The sequence below is a fragment of the Tetrao urogallus genome (genome assembly GCF_951394365.1).
Source record: "Tetrao urogallus genome assembly, chromosome: 6".
In the NCBI taxonomy this organism is placed as follows: Eukaryota; Metazoa; Chordata; class Aves; order Galliformes; family Phasianidae; genus Tetrao; species Tetrao urogallus.
The window spans coordinates 39508544-39527133 of NC_136819.1; the positions used below are offsets into that span (position 1 = coordinate 39508544).

Consider the following 18590-nt stretch of genomic DNA (forward strand, 5'->3'; position numbering starts at 1 on the left):
ACTGATGATATACAATTACAAACAACAAAAAAAACCTAGAGAGACATCTTGAATTATCTTTAAAAGCTATTTACCTCAACTTCCTCCGTAACAAGTCTTACAGAATGTTAGATGTACTTCATTAAACAGTCCATGACATAGATTGAAGTTTAAATAAACCACAGTAGATTATCACTTTCCTGGTTATGTACCTCTTCTCCACAGTGTTGCATTTTGAAAGCAGGAATAGCAACCTGTATTCTCTGAGAACTAGCATGCAAGAGTTCTTAAACATAGAACTAGAGGCTAGCTAACAAAATAAATTGGAGAAGGACGAACAGCTTTCCACCTCTTTTGGATGAAAACATCACTAGTTGGCATTCCACTAACACATCTAGAAACACATCCCAACTACATTCAAATAATTCAGAGAATTAGAACTTGAAGAATAACTAAGTAATAACACAAATAGTACCTTCTCTTAGAACAAAATAAGAGACTGGATGATTTTCTTTACAGACTGTATCACGCTAGAACTTCAAACTCTGCCAAATAAAAAGCAATAACTACTTGAACAAAACATTTCCGAATCTGCTTCCAAGCCAAATTTTTACTTTTGTTCTCCCCTTCTTTCAATAGTATATATTCCATGCAGTGATTAAGAAACACATCCTCTTTTCATAACACAGGAATGTTTTGTTCATCTTGGAAAAGCTAGATTGAGTGTCAGGCCCGGGAAAAGAAAGGGGAACCACAAGCCCAAGTTTGACCATTTCCATGAAATGCATAGAACAAAATAGAATGGAAACATTCACGTAGATCTAATTCTAGAATGGCAACAAGCAAAGTCTGTTGAAAGTGTTATTAAAAGACGGTTTAGCTCAATTTACTCTCAAATGATCCTCTAAACAAGATCAAATTAACACATATAAATTACAGCCTTTGAAGAAAAAAATGCACAAAAAAAACAGAGGAGGAAAAAGCCCAAAACTGAAGAGATGACTTTGCACCCAACTGATGCACATTTCTGCTTTTACCTCCACCAGTAGCTAGAGGCTGGCCACTCAGAATACTACAACTCAAAAAATAAAAAAATAAAAAAGAAAGGGTGTGTGTGGGGATGAGATAATACACAACATCTCTCAGTCCTCTAAGAAGCAATTATGCACGTGAACAAAAAATTTACAGGGAAAAAAGAAATTGTCTCCTCTTTGTATACAGGCAAGGATAGTTCTTACCTTAGGGACAGTAAAGACTCTACAGTTCTTAATTAATGAACATATGTTGTGAGGGCATGACAACACAGTCAACAAATAAGCTTCACTAAAAATAGATGTATGTTTCTGTTTCTAATATGACTAACTTTCCTTGGAGTTTGAGCATTGCTTGCACCTTTGCAGTAGCTTCCAATGAAGATTTTGCAGGCTATCCCTAAGAATACACAGAAGAGTGTGTGGCAACTCCTATTGGGTGTATACAGGAACAAAAAAGGTAAGGGACATCGTTTGTTTTCAAACACATGCTAACTGCATCATCTTACCTTAATAATGAATCATTTACACTGTAATTCTTTTGTACTATATTGTTTTCTCCACCTCTGCTGTATTAAATAGTTTTGCTACAGGTTTTATTGCTATTCTTCCTTTTAGCTTGCATTTCCTAATTAACCTGAAATTTCTAAAGACAGCAACTAACTCATTATTAATTGAAAAACCTCAATCCATCCTGCCATACAAGCAGACTGATATTTGCATTGAGATGCCATTATATTAAACAACAGAAAAAATGTAACACAGTCCACAGTCAATTTTACCGACCTATGTCCCGTGAACTTCAGTACAGTTCTTGGGAGACCAAATTTTTTAAAGGCTCCATTTGTCTGCAAAACTTACGCAAGCTACAATTCTCAAAAAATAGAAGATACCTTCAGGATTGTGACACACAAAAACAAAAAACAACCTACCAAAACAGCCTACAATTCATCCCTGAAATTAGTAGATGTATTTTTTCACATTTCACATTTTAAAATGCCACTCCAAAACAGGGAGACCACCACTCTTTGGTACAAACAAAAAGACAGGATTACTTGTAATTTGATATGGAAACATTTCAGCTGTCATAATACCTGGATAATTCCTATGCCAGTTTGGCATTTGAGACATGTAACATACAAGCAGTGAAGCTCATGTTTTTTGTGCCCTCAAATATGATGCATCAGCTGATCCGTTGCCCATAATATTTTCTCCTTCCACACATTTGTTCTCACATTGCTGAAGAGATTATCGGGCCACCAAGTCTAGAGCTTTTTTCATGGGACTATTTCATTGAATCAGCAAGGATGGAAGAAATCTCCAAGATCATCCAGTTCAAGTGTCAAATTTCAAAATAATTTCTTTGTTCTAAGGCACCATACAGTCCTCTGAAGTTCACATCTAAAGGGACACCAACTGCCTACTCCAGCTGTGAAGAATTCAACAGAACATGTTTTTACATTTTTAAGTCTTAAAAAAAAAAAAAAAGAAACATTAAGTACCATTGACTTTGTAGCAGTAACATTCGTAAGACTTAATGTTTGAGCTACAGTGCTTTTTTTTCCCCTCTCCTGATTTTAAAAAGCTGCCTTTTATTTCTATATAGATAAGAAAGTGACACACAACAGGGATACGGAGCGATTAGCATCTCAGACTCCCTGTATGCTAATGAAAGGAGATATTTGCTGACCTCAAACTGTCTTTGAAGTCTGCAGGATTACCTAGAGAAGGATTATTCAGCGGGACATACATTCCCTTATGTTTGATTTCTCTGTCAAAACTTGGAAATACTTGGGCCACCACAAAATGTGATGTTATAGACAATGTTTAAGGACAACAGCTAAACAGACTTCACATATCAGAGTTTGATCTTAACCTAAATTACCATGACGTAAGCACTGCTTTGCAAAAGACTGAATTACACAGTTTTAGCACTAAGAAAAAAGACAAAAACAAAATGTGCAGCTCTTCTGTTTAGGAAACTCAGAACAATCCCGTATTCATGTGAGCTTTTATTTTATATAAGAGAGGATACAAATTAAAATACATTATTTATTGTTAGCAGCACACTGATTTTAAACACAGGAATTGCCAGACAGTAGATACGTATCCATGTAAGCTACCTATTTGAGTTAACTCAAAGAACCATTTCATCCTCAAATGTAAAGCCAATGACTTGTATTTATTCCAAGAACTTATTCTCATTAGATAGGAGAACATAACAGAGACTTTTCTCTGGTATAAAGTAAATGTGTTTTTGTTTATTTAAGACTCTGGAAAGGACTTTCTGCTGACAAGGTTACTGTTGCAACTGGTTATTTAACAGCTACTAGAATTAAGTCTAGCCTGTATGTGCTATTTTACTTCAACAGTAACTATAATATTATACCAGATCAAAAACAGGTACACCTAGAAATACCGTGTCCTCAGTTTTACAAGGGTTTTTCAGTCTTTATTGAAATTCACACACTGAAGAAAAAACACCTCACATTCTTCATTTATGCTTACCGTGAATTCATAAAATCAAAGAACAGCTTGGGTTGGAAAGGAGCTCAAAGATTATCAAGCTCTACCCCCTGCCACAGGGGTATAGAACTGCCAGATCAAGTACTTGATCAGATTGCCCAGGGTCCCATGCAAGCTGGTCTTAAACACCTCCACAGATGGGCACTGTTGAACTGTTTGTGCTTAATATGCTTCGTTAGCTGAATCTGGTTACACACCCGTGACACGCATAAAATTCATCGCATCTTAATAATTATGATTTGCAGTCATCTTTATTTTGAAGTTCAATATAAAATGCATTTGATCAGATGGATCAATAATTTTAAATAATGAGATTTAGAGTATCACTCCAGAACAAACAAATTAAGTTTGTGTTGCCTGAGTACACATATTATCTGACTTTGTATGTTAACTTCTGAAAGGATTTGTGAGATTGGTGGTACTGCTACTGACTCAAGTTGTGCATTCTCACAAATGCAGAGTCCCAAGAATAACATTCACAGCCATTGCTAAGACAGTTGCAAATATCCTACTTGACAGCTATTCTTGTGCCTTGATGAGAAGAAATGTGTGCTCAGACTGTTCTTCTGAACTAACCATGATGCCTCTACTGCAAAGAGGAGGAAGAAAATGAAAAATACAGTATCAGTGAAACTTAACCTCCCAGAGGAAAAAATAAAAAAATAGAACTCAATTTTGTTTTTACTACAGTACACTGGAACTTAAAATGTGTGTATCTTTGCTCTTAATCCTGTGAATAAGACAAAGCACCAGTGAAGAGAGAAATAAACATATTCAAACCTTGGTACAATACAAGTAAGTTGGCAGGCCAATTGGAAGTCACCAGAGAGAAAGAACATCAGGAACACATAAAAACACCACACTTCTTTACAAGCTAAGGAATGTGCAAGCTTTGACAAAGCATGTTATATAAAGGATGTTTATAATAGACTTCCATGGAGACAGTTCAGTAGCGTTACAACATAGCAACGAGTGCAAACTATATCTACCATCTGTTTTGTGCATACTGTTTTTCTACAATGGAAACTAATATCAAAGCTAATTATGCTTTGGGATTTTTAACACCAACATAAGAAGGGTGCCATTATAGTGCAAGAGAAGATGATCAAAGATATTGTCTCTTCATGTTTTGCTTTTTTTTTTTTTTTTTTAAACCAGGATGAGTTGTGAATAGTTTAACCTAACATACTACCTTCTTTTATTCATTGCCAAATGTCATAAAATGCTACACAGAAACATACAGACTATCACCTCCAGACAAATATCAGGCATAAGATCAGCCACTAAGCCCACTTCCACATTTTAAAGGCAGCTATAGTCAAAAAGTAAGGATATATTCAGTATAGAACATGTATTCAGAGTCACCTTAAGTCTGAGAAAAACAAAAACGACAGCATTCTAAGAAATAATTTCATCTCTAAAGCTCATTCACATTAGTAGGTAAAAAATCTCTTCTGAAGCCATCCTCCTCAAAGAGAAAAAACAAACAATAGCTATATGTTGTTTGCATTACTGCTGCCGTGCTGGAACTCACCCTATATTACAAAGCATAGATATTCTCTACATACATTACAGAAATAGAAATAGCGTAGAAAGCCACATATTTTTCATCCAGGAATATACAAAAAAAAAAATCTGTACAATAAACCATCTTTTCAAAAAAATTGCGCTAATGTTTAACAAATCTGATCTACATAGAGAATATCATAAAGAAAAAGGCTCCAGTCCACTCCACATCAGACATTATTATAGGGAAAAATAAAAATACCTATGGACTACACAGGCCTCATATTTGCATGTTAACCTACTCTCAAACAAGAAGGGAAGTAATTGAGCATTTATAACCTTAGGAAAGGTCTTACTATAATATCTTTCCAAAGCCCTCTATGCCAGCCTTCAAACAATCCTTCAATTTCACTAATACATCAAAAAAACCTGTTAATTTATCTATTTTCTCCCTGTAATCTCTGAATTGGAATGACCTTAAATGTACTTCACAAAGTTTTGCCACGTGCCTGTAATTGCAAACACTGTAATACTAGTATTAACTTTTCTACAAAGAAAATTGCTGCAGTTGCCAGGACTGATGATAGGAAACTGTGTTTATGTGGGTCATTCAGGTATTAAAAACAGAAACAAACCAACTTTGCTGTAAACTACTGTGAATCACGAACCCAATTTCCTCATTAGCCAAAAGAGGGCACGTGACCTTACTTGTGATTACTTCCTTTCAAATGCTTTACTTTGACATTCACAGACTAACAACATTTTTAGTTACTCTGCTGCCAACAATATATGCCAGCAAGCTGCTGCCTACTGCTTTCCTCCTTTCCCAGGAGGAACAGCACTCTACAGACATACTGTAGAAATGTGACACCAAGAGTTGAGAGGAAAAAGAGAGCCATACACTTCAATTCAAACATAGTAAACAAACTGAAAGAAAATGAAAATACTTCAGCAAAGCCCTGTTCTTAGTCCTATTTCTGCTATGATGGATCAATATTTAGGCTATGTAGATATAGGAACATAAATAGCATGTACTGGGATATTACCAGAACAAAGCAAATGCAGAGTTATCAAGCTTTACGAGCTCTTGCACAAACATCACAATATTGACTGAAGTTCAAAAGAAGTGGGACTGAAGAATCTCACATTCCAATGCAGAAAACAATGGGAACTGCTCTGTTAATGCCTCTAAACAATCTTCAAAGCACCAGCAGCTGAAGGATTTCTCCTCCTCAGCTCAAGTTAAAGCAATTTTTCTTGGTTTGCCATGCACAGTGGGAGGGAGGTAAGGATGCAGCAACAAGCTGGATTTAAAAGATCCCCAGCTGGAAGCACAAATACAGAGTGATGTTTAAAGCTGTCAGTCCCCTGGAGAGAAGCAGGAAATTCTCTTTATAACCCCTAGAGTATTTGTTTTTCCAACCCTTTCCCAGCTCAGCTTGAGATTCTCAAGGGTAGAAACAAAAAAAGTTTTCACTTTGCTCAAATTAGTTTTGACTGGAACCTGGGTTCTCAAGGTGATAATTTAACACCTCATTAACAAGTGCATTATTGGAGGAAATTCAAACGAAACGATTTTAATGCTAATTGAACATTTTCAACCTCAGCCTTGTACAGGAGTGTTTATTCCCCCTTCAAGCAGAAGGGCTTCCATTTGCTTATCTACTGCTACCAATGACAAGAGATAAACTTTATTTACAAATATGCTATACATTATTCAGAATTCTATATCAACTAATATGATGTGAGCTATTTCTTTGCCACTGCTTACATTGTATATTTGCATATATTTCTGGATCATTTTCATAAGGAAAAGAGGAATGTTTACAGAATATCTGACTTGAAGAAGCCTACTGATAAGGCAGCTGATTTAGCTAAAGTCATATACCCACTCAAGGGCCTAACTAAATATACAGTCTCTTCTCTCTATACAGTATAATTCCAGTCTTTTCTCTCCTAGAATTTACAGGGGTCAGGCTTAGTTTAGTTTCCAATGTGTATCTTCCTGGGTATATCAAAATCATAGCAATGATCCAGCCTTCTGAACTGTTGAGTTAAGCTCACGGTTCCCTGCCAACACAGCTGTACATCCTAATTGCTGTTGATAATAATTGGTTTAACAGTACTTTTTTTTTAAATCTAATTCACTCAAATTCACTGCATACAACAACAGCAAGATTACAAATCATGTTTTTTTTTTTTTTTTTTAATTATTAAAACTGACCAGATACACTACTAGTTACTCAAATTTAAGGTGCTAAGATGACAACCCTATCAAACTAGACACAGCTAACTGCCTAGCCTTCAAAAGTTAGTTGTTTTTGATAGTTTAGACAAACTGCAATACTTCCATCTCCATTGTCTAAAACTTTAGAGCTATATAAGATAGTAAACTTGGTTTTCTATACAGTGCTGAAGCCAATATTCACACAAATTTGAAACGTTATCTTGTCGAAGGTGTCTCCATAACTTATTCTACAAATGCTATTTTAGTATAGCACTGATAAGGCATAGGATACTTACCTCCTGACAATGAAATACATGACAGTAAACTTGTATGCATAACTACTATTGCTGAACTAACACCCATGGACATGGAAAGAAGCAGTTCACCTCTTCTATAAGCTATTAACAGTTAAAACTTAAACATTAAACATTCAGTTTTTAATATGCAGGAGAACAAACTATATTTTATCTCTGACAGAGGTTAACTAGTCCATAGACTGGCTTCATCTTGCATGTTTTAATTTACCCATGTCTTGTTCCTTTATGTGTTTTTCCTCATTTGTCCCCATGCAACATTATCAGGGCAACAAAGAGGCTGGGTCTTGAAAACCAACAATACTAGCAGAGCCCCAGTTGCACAAGGTACATTACTATCTCTTACAAAAAAAAGGAGATAACTAGATTCCCAGTCCTAGTGAGCTTGTAACAGCAAAAAGTCAACTTTCAAATAGAACAATTGAGTCTGAAAAATTCACCAAGGCAGGTTAAGTACTTAATACCATAAAAGCTAACAATATCTAATGTACCGGGATAACCACCAGGTGACTCATCTTCCCCAGTCAATTTAAATAAACAAAACACCATGGGAATGGCAAGAATTCAGTGGCCCTACAAGTTTTCAGAGCCCCATTCTAGGAATCATTTTGTCATCTTAGTGTATACTGACTGTGAACCCCCAAAAAGCTGCTTATGGCTTTTCTTCCAGTTACTATCATTGTTATGAAAATATGTTCATCTATAAAACCAGCCATAACTTATTCAACTCTGTGACTTGAACAGAGAGACAGAGAAGCACACCTTGAGCCGCTGACAAGTTTCTGCAACACTTGCCTGTATGTGGCTCAGTCATAATGACTTTGAATTGGAACACCAGCACCAAAAATTCACCTGTGAAAAAGGCTTTCTCCATCCCTTCTCTTCACTCTACTCTACTACATATCATAATCAAATACAATGACTGTGGTACATTATCACTGACCAGAGAGCTCCCTGAAGACATTTAACATGCCTAAGATGTTCACCACTCTTAAGGACTGTTCTGCTGAAAAAGTTATCAAAGTAATCACAAGTTAAGCATGTTTTACTTTCATATTTACTTGGTCTTCAAGTGTAAGAGAAATAATGAGAAATAAAATAGGACAGATGTACTACAGTAACCAAGTAGTGTAGAGGAGTTTCAGAAGTAGTATTGGAAGAACATTTTTTAATCAAGAAAGGGCTCCACCATCATTTTGTCTGTTAAACTGCTTTTTTGTTTTGTTTTGTTTTTTACAGTCTGGCTGAAAGGCAAAGTAATATGCTTGCATTTATGTACAAATGTGTTCCTGTAACTGCTTTCAGAGACTGAGTCCAGACAGTCACTTACATGCATCAATAGTACCTGGAATTAACAGATTAGTTTGAACTGAATGAATCCAAGACACAAGACTGCTGTCCCAGTTCAGGCATATTTGCAGATTGTCAGTTCTACATTCTCTGTGAACAGCAATTCAACTTTTCGTAGCATCTGCATTTTGTGCGTGCTGCCTATTACAAATACTTTGCTTATTCTCTGGCAGCTTGCAAGAAAGATCTGAAACTAGATGTTTTCTTTTATAGTTATGTAAGGTTTTAGTAACTACAACACCGTGTACTGAAAATTCAGAGCCTCTAGATGTTTCACTAAATTCAGAAATAGTCCTAAACACAGAAGAGAATTTTAATTTATTCTTGCAAAGTAATACACAAAAATCTTTTATCCATAAAAACGAATTACTTTCTATGACATATTCCTCAGTTACAGACCATCCTAATCTGAAACCACAGTTTCCGCAAAAGTTTGATGCCATGGAGAATGATTACTTTTACTAGCAGTGGTGAAGAGAAACAGGCAGATAAAGAAGCCACAAAGACTTTACAAGCAAGCATTCCTGAAGTCATTAAAAGAGTTAGTTGTGAATGAACAAGGTTTGGATCTAGCAAACAGTTTATCATTCTGATTCAGCTCCATCTCCTGCACCCTTGGAAAACAGAGAAAAACCCACTGTCCTATCTCAGCCCACCTTATCTATTAGTTCAGCTCGATTAATTTAAAAGTAGTTACATTTTTGTAATGCTTGGTTTATTCAGAGATGCTTATCAGCAACCCAGTTTCCAGTTTAGCACTACTTCTTGCATGCCTTCCACAGTTAACAATTCTCCAGAACTACTCTACTTCAGACTTTCTGTGGTCAAACCAAATGCAGACAGCAGTTCTTCAGACCCTCAAACACAATTCCACAGAATCAAAACCACAAGTTTATCAGCCAAATCCCTTAAATAAGGAGAAGCTTTTGTCATGTTATCACTAAGCAGCTGTTCAATTCACACAATTACATAAGCTAATTTCATACACAGAAAATCCTATGAAGTACTACTATCTTTAAAGACTCAAAGAAGTTAAAGAGCTTAACTAGGAAACAGCATTACACACACACACACACACAAAAAGGAAAAAAACAACTCCACAACTCCATGCAGGAATTATTCTGTAAGGAACTTACGCTAGATAAAGTCTGAGTTAGATAATTACAGAGATGCTACCGCTTTCACTAGAGCTGTAGCTGAGAAATCCTTTTTGACCAGACAGAACTGTGGCTAGTGTATGGGAACTGCTAAATCACAGCCTGAACCTCTGATGGATCACCTGAGGTGAGCAATGAGTCAGCCATGGAGCACAGTTGAAGGCAATTCACCTGTACTGCCAGAAGGGGTGGAGCCTGGCTGCACCTCTCCTAGACCTATTTAAGAGCTGACTGCCAGAAAGGAAGGATCTCTTCTGGAGATCCCTCCTCTAGAGTTTTGTAGCGAACCTAGGACACGGGTAAGCTTTCTATCTATTGTTTTTTTGTTATTCTAACCTGCTTAGCTAAACTCTCTTGTTTATTTCATAATTATAACACCTTTATATTCATTGATTATACAGGCTACTCAGTTGCTATACCCAGCACTTCTACAAAAAAAAAGCACTAAGACTCAATCATAATTCTGAAGTAGAAGCTTCCTTGAAATGATCCAGCCTTCAAACACCATAAGTTTTTTTTTTTGCAGTAGAAAGAGTGGCTAGGAATACTGGCAGTGCTATGCACCAGACTAGGATATAGCTTGATGTGGATATTAAGCAATACAATAAAAAAAGGTATTTTGAGTTTTAAGGCTATTTTAACTGACTGGTTCCTGATTTCAGTGTGGATGGGTCTTGCTGGTATAATGGCAGGAGAAAGGCAGACCATGGACATTGCTTCCTTTCTCACAGCTTGAATGAATATTATCCTGTAGCCTCAGAAAGGAGCAAAAATGGCATAGTTTATAATTGATTTCTGTTTCACATTTCTTTTTTCCACTTCATTACACCAAACAGATATTGGAAGAAACCCAAATCAATCGACACTTGAGCACGTCATTAGTTAAAAAGAGCTTAGTCATTTTTAAGATGCAAAATGCAGCACTTTGGCACAACTTTTTAGGTAGTCTGAAATTAGTTTATTATCCATTCTGAGGGCATTAACAGGGACAACTTGGGTTCTAAAGTTATTTAACCAGTATACTTTTCCACTGTAAGAGTTACCAGCTGAGTTAACTGACCAGGTTATCCAAGTTCAAAAGCAAATACCACTCATCAGTACACACCACCACCTTGTGGCCGGATGCCTGAAACTACTGTAAATAAGCATTCAAATGCTTAAATATATTAAGAGCATCTGAATTGAAAGCCACTGAGAGATCCTCTGTGAGCTATGCTGCCATGCTGTGTGAGCTGCTCACAATGTTTTAAGAAACAATGAAGATGGAAAAGTATTCTATGCACAAAGTGCTGCACAATTTCAGTTTCAAGGCTGCCTGCCCTTCTGATGTGTAAGTTACTTATTTCATGCCTGAAAAAAAACAACCTCTACTTATGAAGCAAGCAAGTTGCATAAATTTGGCTTTAGGACTTTACATGAATCAAGAATTCTACAGATCTTCCCTTTCTTATCTAGCATGAAAAAAAAAAAAAATTGAATCAAGAGAGCTGAACACACCTTCATCAGTGTATTAAATCCTCTGATCTTGAATTCTGCCTCTAGCTCCTTAAGTAAAAAGGGATTTTAAAAATATGTCCTCATTTACTTTAACCAAGGTGAAAACATCAAGCTACGTTACAGATGAAAAACCAAAACCACTGTCCCCTCCAGTAACCAAGCAAGACTGTAAAATATACAACAAAGTACTCTAAAAAGTTGGGAAAATAACAATGGACAGAAGAACAAAAGAGGGGAAAGCTAGAAAAGCTACATACAGACCAACAACAAAAAAATCAATACAAAACAGTACTTTCCTGGGTAAGCCTAGGATGACTTACCTTTAGCCAAAAACACTTTACACGTTTATTACGCTGATATGCCAAGTAGGATAGTAAGCCTACAGGCAATCATGAATGTATTTGCTGAATGAATTTTCTCTGCCCTCTTCCAGGTTAATGTTGCAAAGACTCACCAAAAGTTGTACCATCTTCACCCATAATGCACTTCATGGAGGTGATGATTTGCTCCACAACAGGAGGTGACAGTGATGTTGCATACACAGCACTGTGAGAGTGAGTCCTGAGGTAATCAATCAGCTCCTAGAAAAACACAAGAGGCCATCAGACACAGCTTTTTCAGCACTCCAGAGGAATGCTTTAGCAACAGAGTAAGTTAGGCCATTACAACAAACCTCTTCCAGCATGTCCTGGAAAAGAACAGATAGCTCAGGGACTTATTTTACAGTATAAGTAATGAACAGTTGAGATGTGAGCAGCAGAGATGTGACTACCTATAATTATATCCCCAGGGCAAGAATATCCATTGATGAAAGATAAGTGACTATGACAGATCTGCTTAGCAATAACAACAGCATTAGATTGCAACGAGGTGTCTTGCACTACTCAAATTGTGTGCAAACCCTTATTTCAAGAGCACTTATTATAATCATAGGAGTATAAAACAAGTGAAACAGTGGGGAGCAGTATCCATAGGTGCTTATGTATTATGCTCAATATAATTGCTTCCCCATAAAAGAAATCACCAAACAGAGTACAGGCTACAAAACACTACTTTCTCCCATTTACTGTTGCAATATAAATAAAATCTCTTTAAGATTGCAAGAATCTAGGCTACCACTCCTGCACTTCCCAAGTAAGTATACACTCTAGATTGCTCAGGGGGTAAAGACAGGTCATATGGGAACAAAAGACAAACATACCATTGATCCAGATTGCTTGTTGTTTAGTTGAAACAAAACCCTTCATAATGATGAGACAACTCCAGTAAAATATCACAAAAACCAGTACAAATGCCAGGACAGATTCCATCATAAAACTGTTAAGATTGCCCCATCCACAGCACAAGCAGGGAATATATTATAAAGAGGCAGAATCATTCAATTTTATATTATTGTCTGCCTGGAGTCAGAGTTAAATTAAAGGAAGTTGTAAAAGGATTTTGAAATGACCCAAGGCAGGAGTATTTAAGGCCTCTTCTGAAGTAATTCCACAGAGTACCTAAAAAGCAACCATGAAGGACTCCTGGCTGCTTCACCTTACACCAAGGGAGTTAATTCTGCTACCTTGGGAAAAGAATAAGATGGTGCTTTGCTCTGGTTAACATGTCAGACTCATTTTATGCCAGTTGCAGTAAAATCTCAGAAAGGAACTTCTGCAAGTCCCATCCCCATTCGGATGGAGTGAAGTACATCACTATTTGCATCTAAACAACTATCATCCTGACAGGAAAACAGTGGAATTTTATTCTGAATTAAAGGTTTACTATAAGTCTCATCTGTAATATACATGCAAGGATATATGAAGGGACACATGTAACTGTCTACATCATCCCTGCCAAAAGGAGCAGTTTGACAAAGGCCAGTATGTTCTAGTAGTACCTTTCAATACAAATCAGTGCCCATACACACGAAGAAGTCTTTTCAAAAGCAAACTTCTGAAGTCCAGAAGAAATCATCTCCACTACGCTAAGCTAAGAAATGGATTTTTTTCAAATGAGCTGAAAAACCTCAAGCTTTTGGCATTCTTCCTTCTTCATTAAAAGTAATATTGAGAAATTCCTGCTTCCTGGCTCCTAACAGTTCCTAAGATACTACACTCTTAACCAGGCTTTCTGCAAAACTAAGCTCACCACTGACGACACGCAAACTACAGAATTATGAGGTATTTTATTAGATTAGGCTCATTGGCACTGAACAGACTTTCATCGTACTAGACAGCAAGTAAAATTACGAAACAAATGGACAATAAGGGCAATTTAAGAAACAAATCAACATGGAAATGCTTAATAAAGAGCTACAACACCAGCCTCAAACAGCCATAACATTTTCAGCTTTTTACCTTCTTGCCCCCGATGTAGCCTCCAGCAGCTCCAAAGCTTTTGGTAAATGTTCCCATCATAACATCCACATCTTCAGGATTGAGTCCAAAATACTCCACTACGCCCCGACCAGTAGGACCCAGTGCACCTATACTATGAGCCTCATCAAGGTACAGATAGGATTTATACTTCTTCTTAAGGGCAATCACTTCAGGCAAACGGACTATGGATCCCTCCATACTGTTGAGAAACAGAAATTAATTGTGAGTTGACTTAATGGTTGGGGTTCTCTTTGCAGAGCCAGACATCACTAAAATTTCTATTCTTTACTCTTATTAATTGTGACCACATAGAACTTTCTATATGCATTTTTCTTCTGCAGAGTTGAAAAACAAGTCCTCTTTGGACCTACTGCTCAGGTAACTATATACTACCTGTTTAACCTCTTTGGGATGCTGACATACTGAAAAACCAGTAGCAGTACCAATAAGAGGCAAAGGAATGTCATTGCTGATAATTTAATAAATTAATTATCCCTTTTCTACTTCCACTCTAACATCACTATTTTGATCTGACATCCTACTTGCTTACTGTTTTTAGGGCTAAGAATTGTCTTGAACTGTTTTGTGCTGAAAGTCACATTGATGATTTTAATGCCAATTAGCAAAACCTACTGCATACTCCTACACACTTACAAAAAACCTTCACATTGCATAATTCCATTCACATCAGCATCATCCACTGAGCACAGTAAGAATGGAATAGACAAGCAATTTAAGACCTCAGCTCTGATATGAATATCAATTTAGATTAACTTCTAAAACCTGATCTAGATGTGGTGAGCACTGTGATAATACCAGGTGCACCTACCATACTAGCAAGAAAAAGTTTAGGATGTGAAGCATACATAGTTCAATTAAACCTCAGATAAGAGATCCATGAAATAACTGTGAAGTGATAATATTCAGTTTGATTTGACAAAGGAACCCAAACACTAAGCAGCTAGATCATATGCAGAGGGTCTTAGGAATATGAAGTATAGTTTGTACCTGTATATTCCTTCCACCAAGATAAGAATTTTTTTCCAGGGCCTCCGTGTACGAGGTTGCCCATGCACAATAGCATCTTTCAGCAGCTTCTCCAGGCTTCGCATATCTGCACCAGAAATTACTGTTAAATGGTACTGAAACAGCTACTGGCTTGAGCTCTAACATGACAAAAGATAGCATCACTCCAAAAACACACAAATGGATTACGTATGGAAGAGAGACCATATATAAATCAGTAAGCATAGGCTTCATCTAGCTGCAGGCCTATAGATGAGATCAGGGGGACTGGGTGATTACACAAACTCTGATGCAGAATTTGACCATCCTAAATTAAAAGTACAAGCAGTAGCACAAGTTGCAAAGAAGGACTAGGAGGGCAGAGGAAGAATGAATACGGCGTGGAGGAAGGCATACCATTGCTAGGAAAAGAGAAAGGAATGTAAGGGGCAACAGTGTCTTTAGGTATAGAAATAAGGAGCAAGCTCAAAGATAATCAGCCAAAGTAGAAGACTGACCAAAGTGAAGAACAAGGATTTTCTGTTTAAAAGACAAAGAGACAAAAGGTGTGGAACGGGAAACTACAAAAACAAACAGGGAGGAAAAAGGGAGAACGAGTGCAGGAAATATGACAATGCTAAGCATACCAGAAGCTAGATGGATGATGATGTTAGTAGACGTGTAATCTGAAACCTTATTAGGTTTGACTAAAAACACTTGACATAATCCAAGTACACCTAACAGTGTAACATAAACAAATGCATACTTGTGAAATCAGTCCTGAAGATAAAAAATCGTGAGGAAGAAACAGAGATAGCAGCAATCCAACCATAAAAACTAAAATGTTGAGCAAGAAACAAGCAAATAAAAGGGCACAAAGAACCTCATAAATCATGAAAAGACGACCAGTAGACTAAAACCATTTTAGCAGCAAGTGGAGCTTATGAAGTAGAACTAGACTAGAAATTAGAGAATAAAACAGGTCAACTTAACTGTTAGAAATAGTGATCAGAAAAAAGACAAAGACGAAATAAACAGTGGAATAATCCCTTTCTCCAATATCTCCCCCACGGAAAAAAGGATGAATTTAGTGCAGTTATGGAAAATGCTAGAGTAAATGCCTTCTGCTCTAATCTTTCAAGGAAGAGAAGGATTGCAAAGTAAGTCTAACCTTAATAAAAAGGACAAACTACACAATGAAGTAGGGAAAAAAAAATGAAAATTTCTAAAAATAATGAGTGAAGCCATTAGTGTCTTGGAAAAAATGAGATTAATTAAAGCAGCATAGACCATAACAAGATAGTACTAAGAATACATGCAGTTTATTGCTTGCATTTTACCTTCTGATTCTAATCTGCTATTCCATTCTCTTTCATGGATCTCCAACATGTAGAAAGTTTCTAGAGTAACCCATAGGCTCACCATTGCTAGTTTGTACCCTATAATCCCACATCTGTTCTTCCTTATAATGCCAGAGCTTCTAAGTCCTTCTCACATAATAACCAGGACTATATTTCTGTGAGCGCTCCCTAAAATTCTGGAACATGGGACAATATTCAGAAACATGCCTATATAAACACAGAAGATGAGTGCAAAGTTTTTGTGATCTTGCCCAGCAACCAAAACGCACTGCATTCAAGACTGATGAAGAATGGTGACCAAAAAAAAAAAAAAATAATGAAGTGTTACCAGTACTCTCTGTACTTCTTTAAGGAAAAGCACTCAAACAATAGGGAATAAGAAAGCAAGAAAGACTAAATAAACACAATAAACAATAAACAAAGAAACACAGTAAAGGGTTTACCACCCGGTAGGACAAGGAAAGAAAAAGAACTAGAGCCACCCAAACTTTGCTGTCACCACCAGAGATTTCAAAGGAAGAAGAGTCAACGTGATCTCAGAGAATGATAACATAAAAGCGCATTACGAGTTATGAGTAACTGAAGAATGAAGGTAGCGACTTCATGAATTAGGAAGATGGTATGTCTTTCACTGAGACTAAGAAGAAGAAAGTCTTTTTTTTTTAATTTGAACAATAAAACGCCTCCCTTGGAGGAAGCTGAAACCAGCCAAATGACAATTCTAAGTATCTGCTTTCAAAATACACACAAGTAGCAGTTAATCAATGCTTCATGTCCTGAAATCCCTTTTGTGCTACACTGTATGAGCACACAGTGGTCAAGTTTAGCCATGACATCTCTATTGTTAAAGCTCTCTAAATGTAGGACCATGCTAGCATCTCATCCTAAAGTTAAAAACTTTCCTATTCCCTCAAATCATAACCTAGACCTCTACAAGACTACGTTACTATGTGACACGGACTATTAGATGAGCTTGACAGTGCTGAGCTAACCAGGTAACAAGAAGCTACGTTAGAACACCACTGCCTGTAAACCTGCCAGAGAGCAATGTGTTGTTCTTCACATGCAGAGATGCAAGTCAGCCCATCTTAATGATCTAAGCCTTACTATTTGAGACTGAATACATAAAACAATTTCCAACTCAAAATGACTGAACAGTAGCAGCAGTCAGCAGCAGACCTTTCAGGTAACCAGCAACTGATTTCTTACATGAAATGGGATTTCCAAGTATTAGAAAAGAGCTTCCATCTGATCTGAAGATGCAGCAGAAAGGCAATGTCCACCATTTGATACTTACTGTTGTGCTTAAAGATTCGAATAGCTGCTCCTGACAGTCTTGCCCCAAGTACTAGAGATGCATGGTTCAGTTCATCACTCAAAATTAGACAGCCCTGAATTAGAAGGGGAAGGGGAAAGATATTGAAAAAGTTAAGTTTCACAGCACGCAACACCTTTAAACTCTCAATTGCTCAGAGCTAATTTAAGAACACAAAAAAAACCAAACAACCGAAGGAAAAAAATCCAACATAAATGCAGCTGGCTCAGGCAAGACTGGCTAAGAAATGATTTGCAGCCTTAATGTGGTAAATAAAGACACACAACTGCTGCTAGCTTAAATAATTACTTGTTTCACCACCCACTGAAGTCCTGCAGAATGACAGTTAATTCTTGGTGTCTCAAGAGCATCAAAATATCTTTAAGTCAATGAACCACCGTTTACTATACTAACAAGTAGCCTGAGGAAGCAAGCCATAACATGCTAAGCTGTTCTTTCAAGATCTGGAGCGCTACTGGTCCATAGGATGCTGCTGCCCAAAGATTTTTGCAAAGCTAGCAATGTTTTCTGTGACTTAGTTTCCACAGAGAATATTTGCAGGTGCTGTCACGGAAGTAAAAAAAAAATAGTCAAGTAGATTTTAGAAAACTGGACCCACAGTCTTTGCTAGATGTGCTCTTACCAGTAACTTGAGCCATACCTTGCCTACTAAGGCTGGAATGTTCATAGAGTTGGTTGCAAATCCCATGCCATATGCCATTGCAGATTCCACACCTAGAAATCTGGCAACCAGCTTTTCCAGCTCCTCATGTTTGTCCAAGTTTCCTGCGCATTAAACAGAAGAAATTCAGGGTTAAAAGCTTTCACTATTGCTGTATTCTACAGTAAACATCTTCATCAACCAGTACAGTCTTTACTCAAAACCCCAGACAGTAACACTGTAAACATTAACAAATCAACAGCTGTGCTGTATAAACTAAACCCAGAAGGACAATTTATCT

General features: G+C 37.0%; 1 protein-coding gene across 1 annotated transcript in view; it reads right to left on the reverse strand.

The window, feature by feature from the left end:
• SPTLC2 (serine palmitoyltransferase long chain base subunit 2) overlaps positions 1-18590 on the reverse strand; it is a gene marked incomplete at both ends in the record, with an annotated part of 63145 nt that overhangs the window by 20139 nt on the left and 24416 nt on the right. The window contains 5 exons of the mRNA XM_079536808.1: positions 12042-12168; positions 13927-14146; positions 14956-15061; positions 17611-17704; positions 18290-18414. Coding sequence (XP_079392934.1) covers positions 12042-12168; positions 13927-14146; positions 14956-15061; positions 17611-17704; positions 18290-18414 — 672 coding nt within the window. The remainder of the gene's footprint in view (positions 1-12041; positions 12169-13926; positions 14147-14955; positions 15062-17610; positions 17705-18289; positions 18415-18590) is intronic.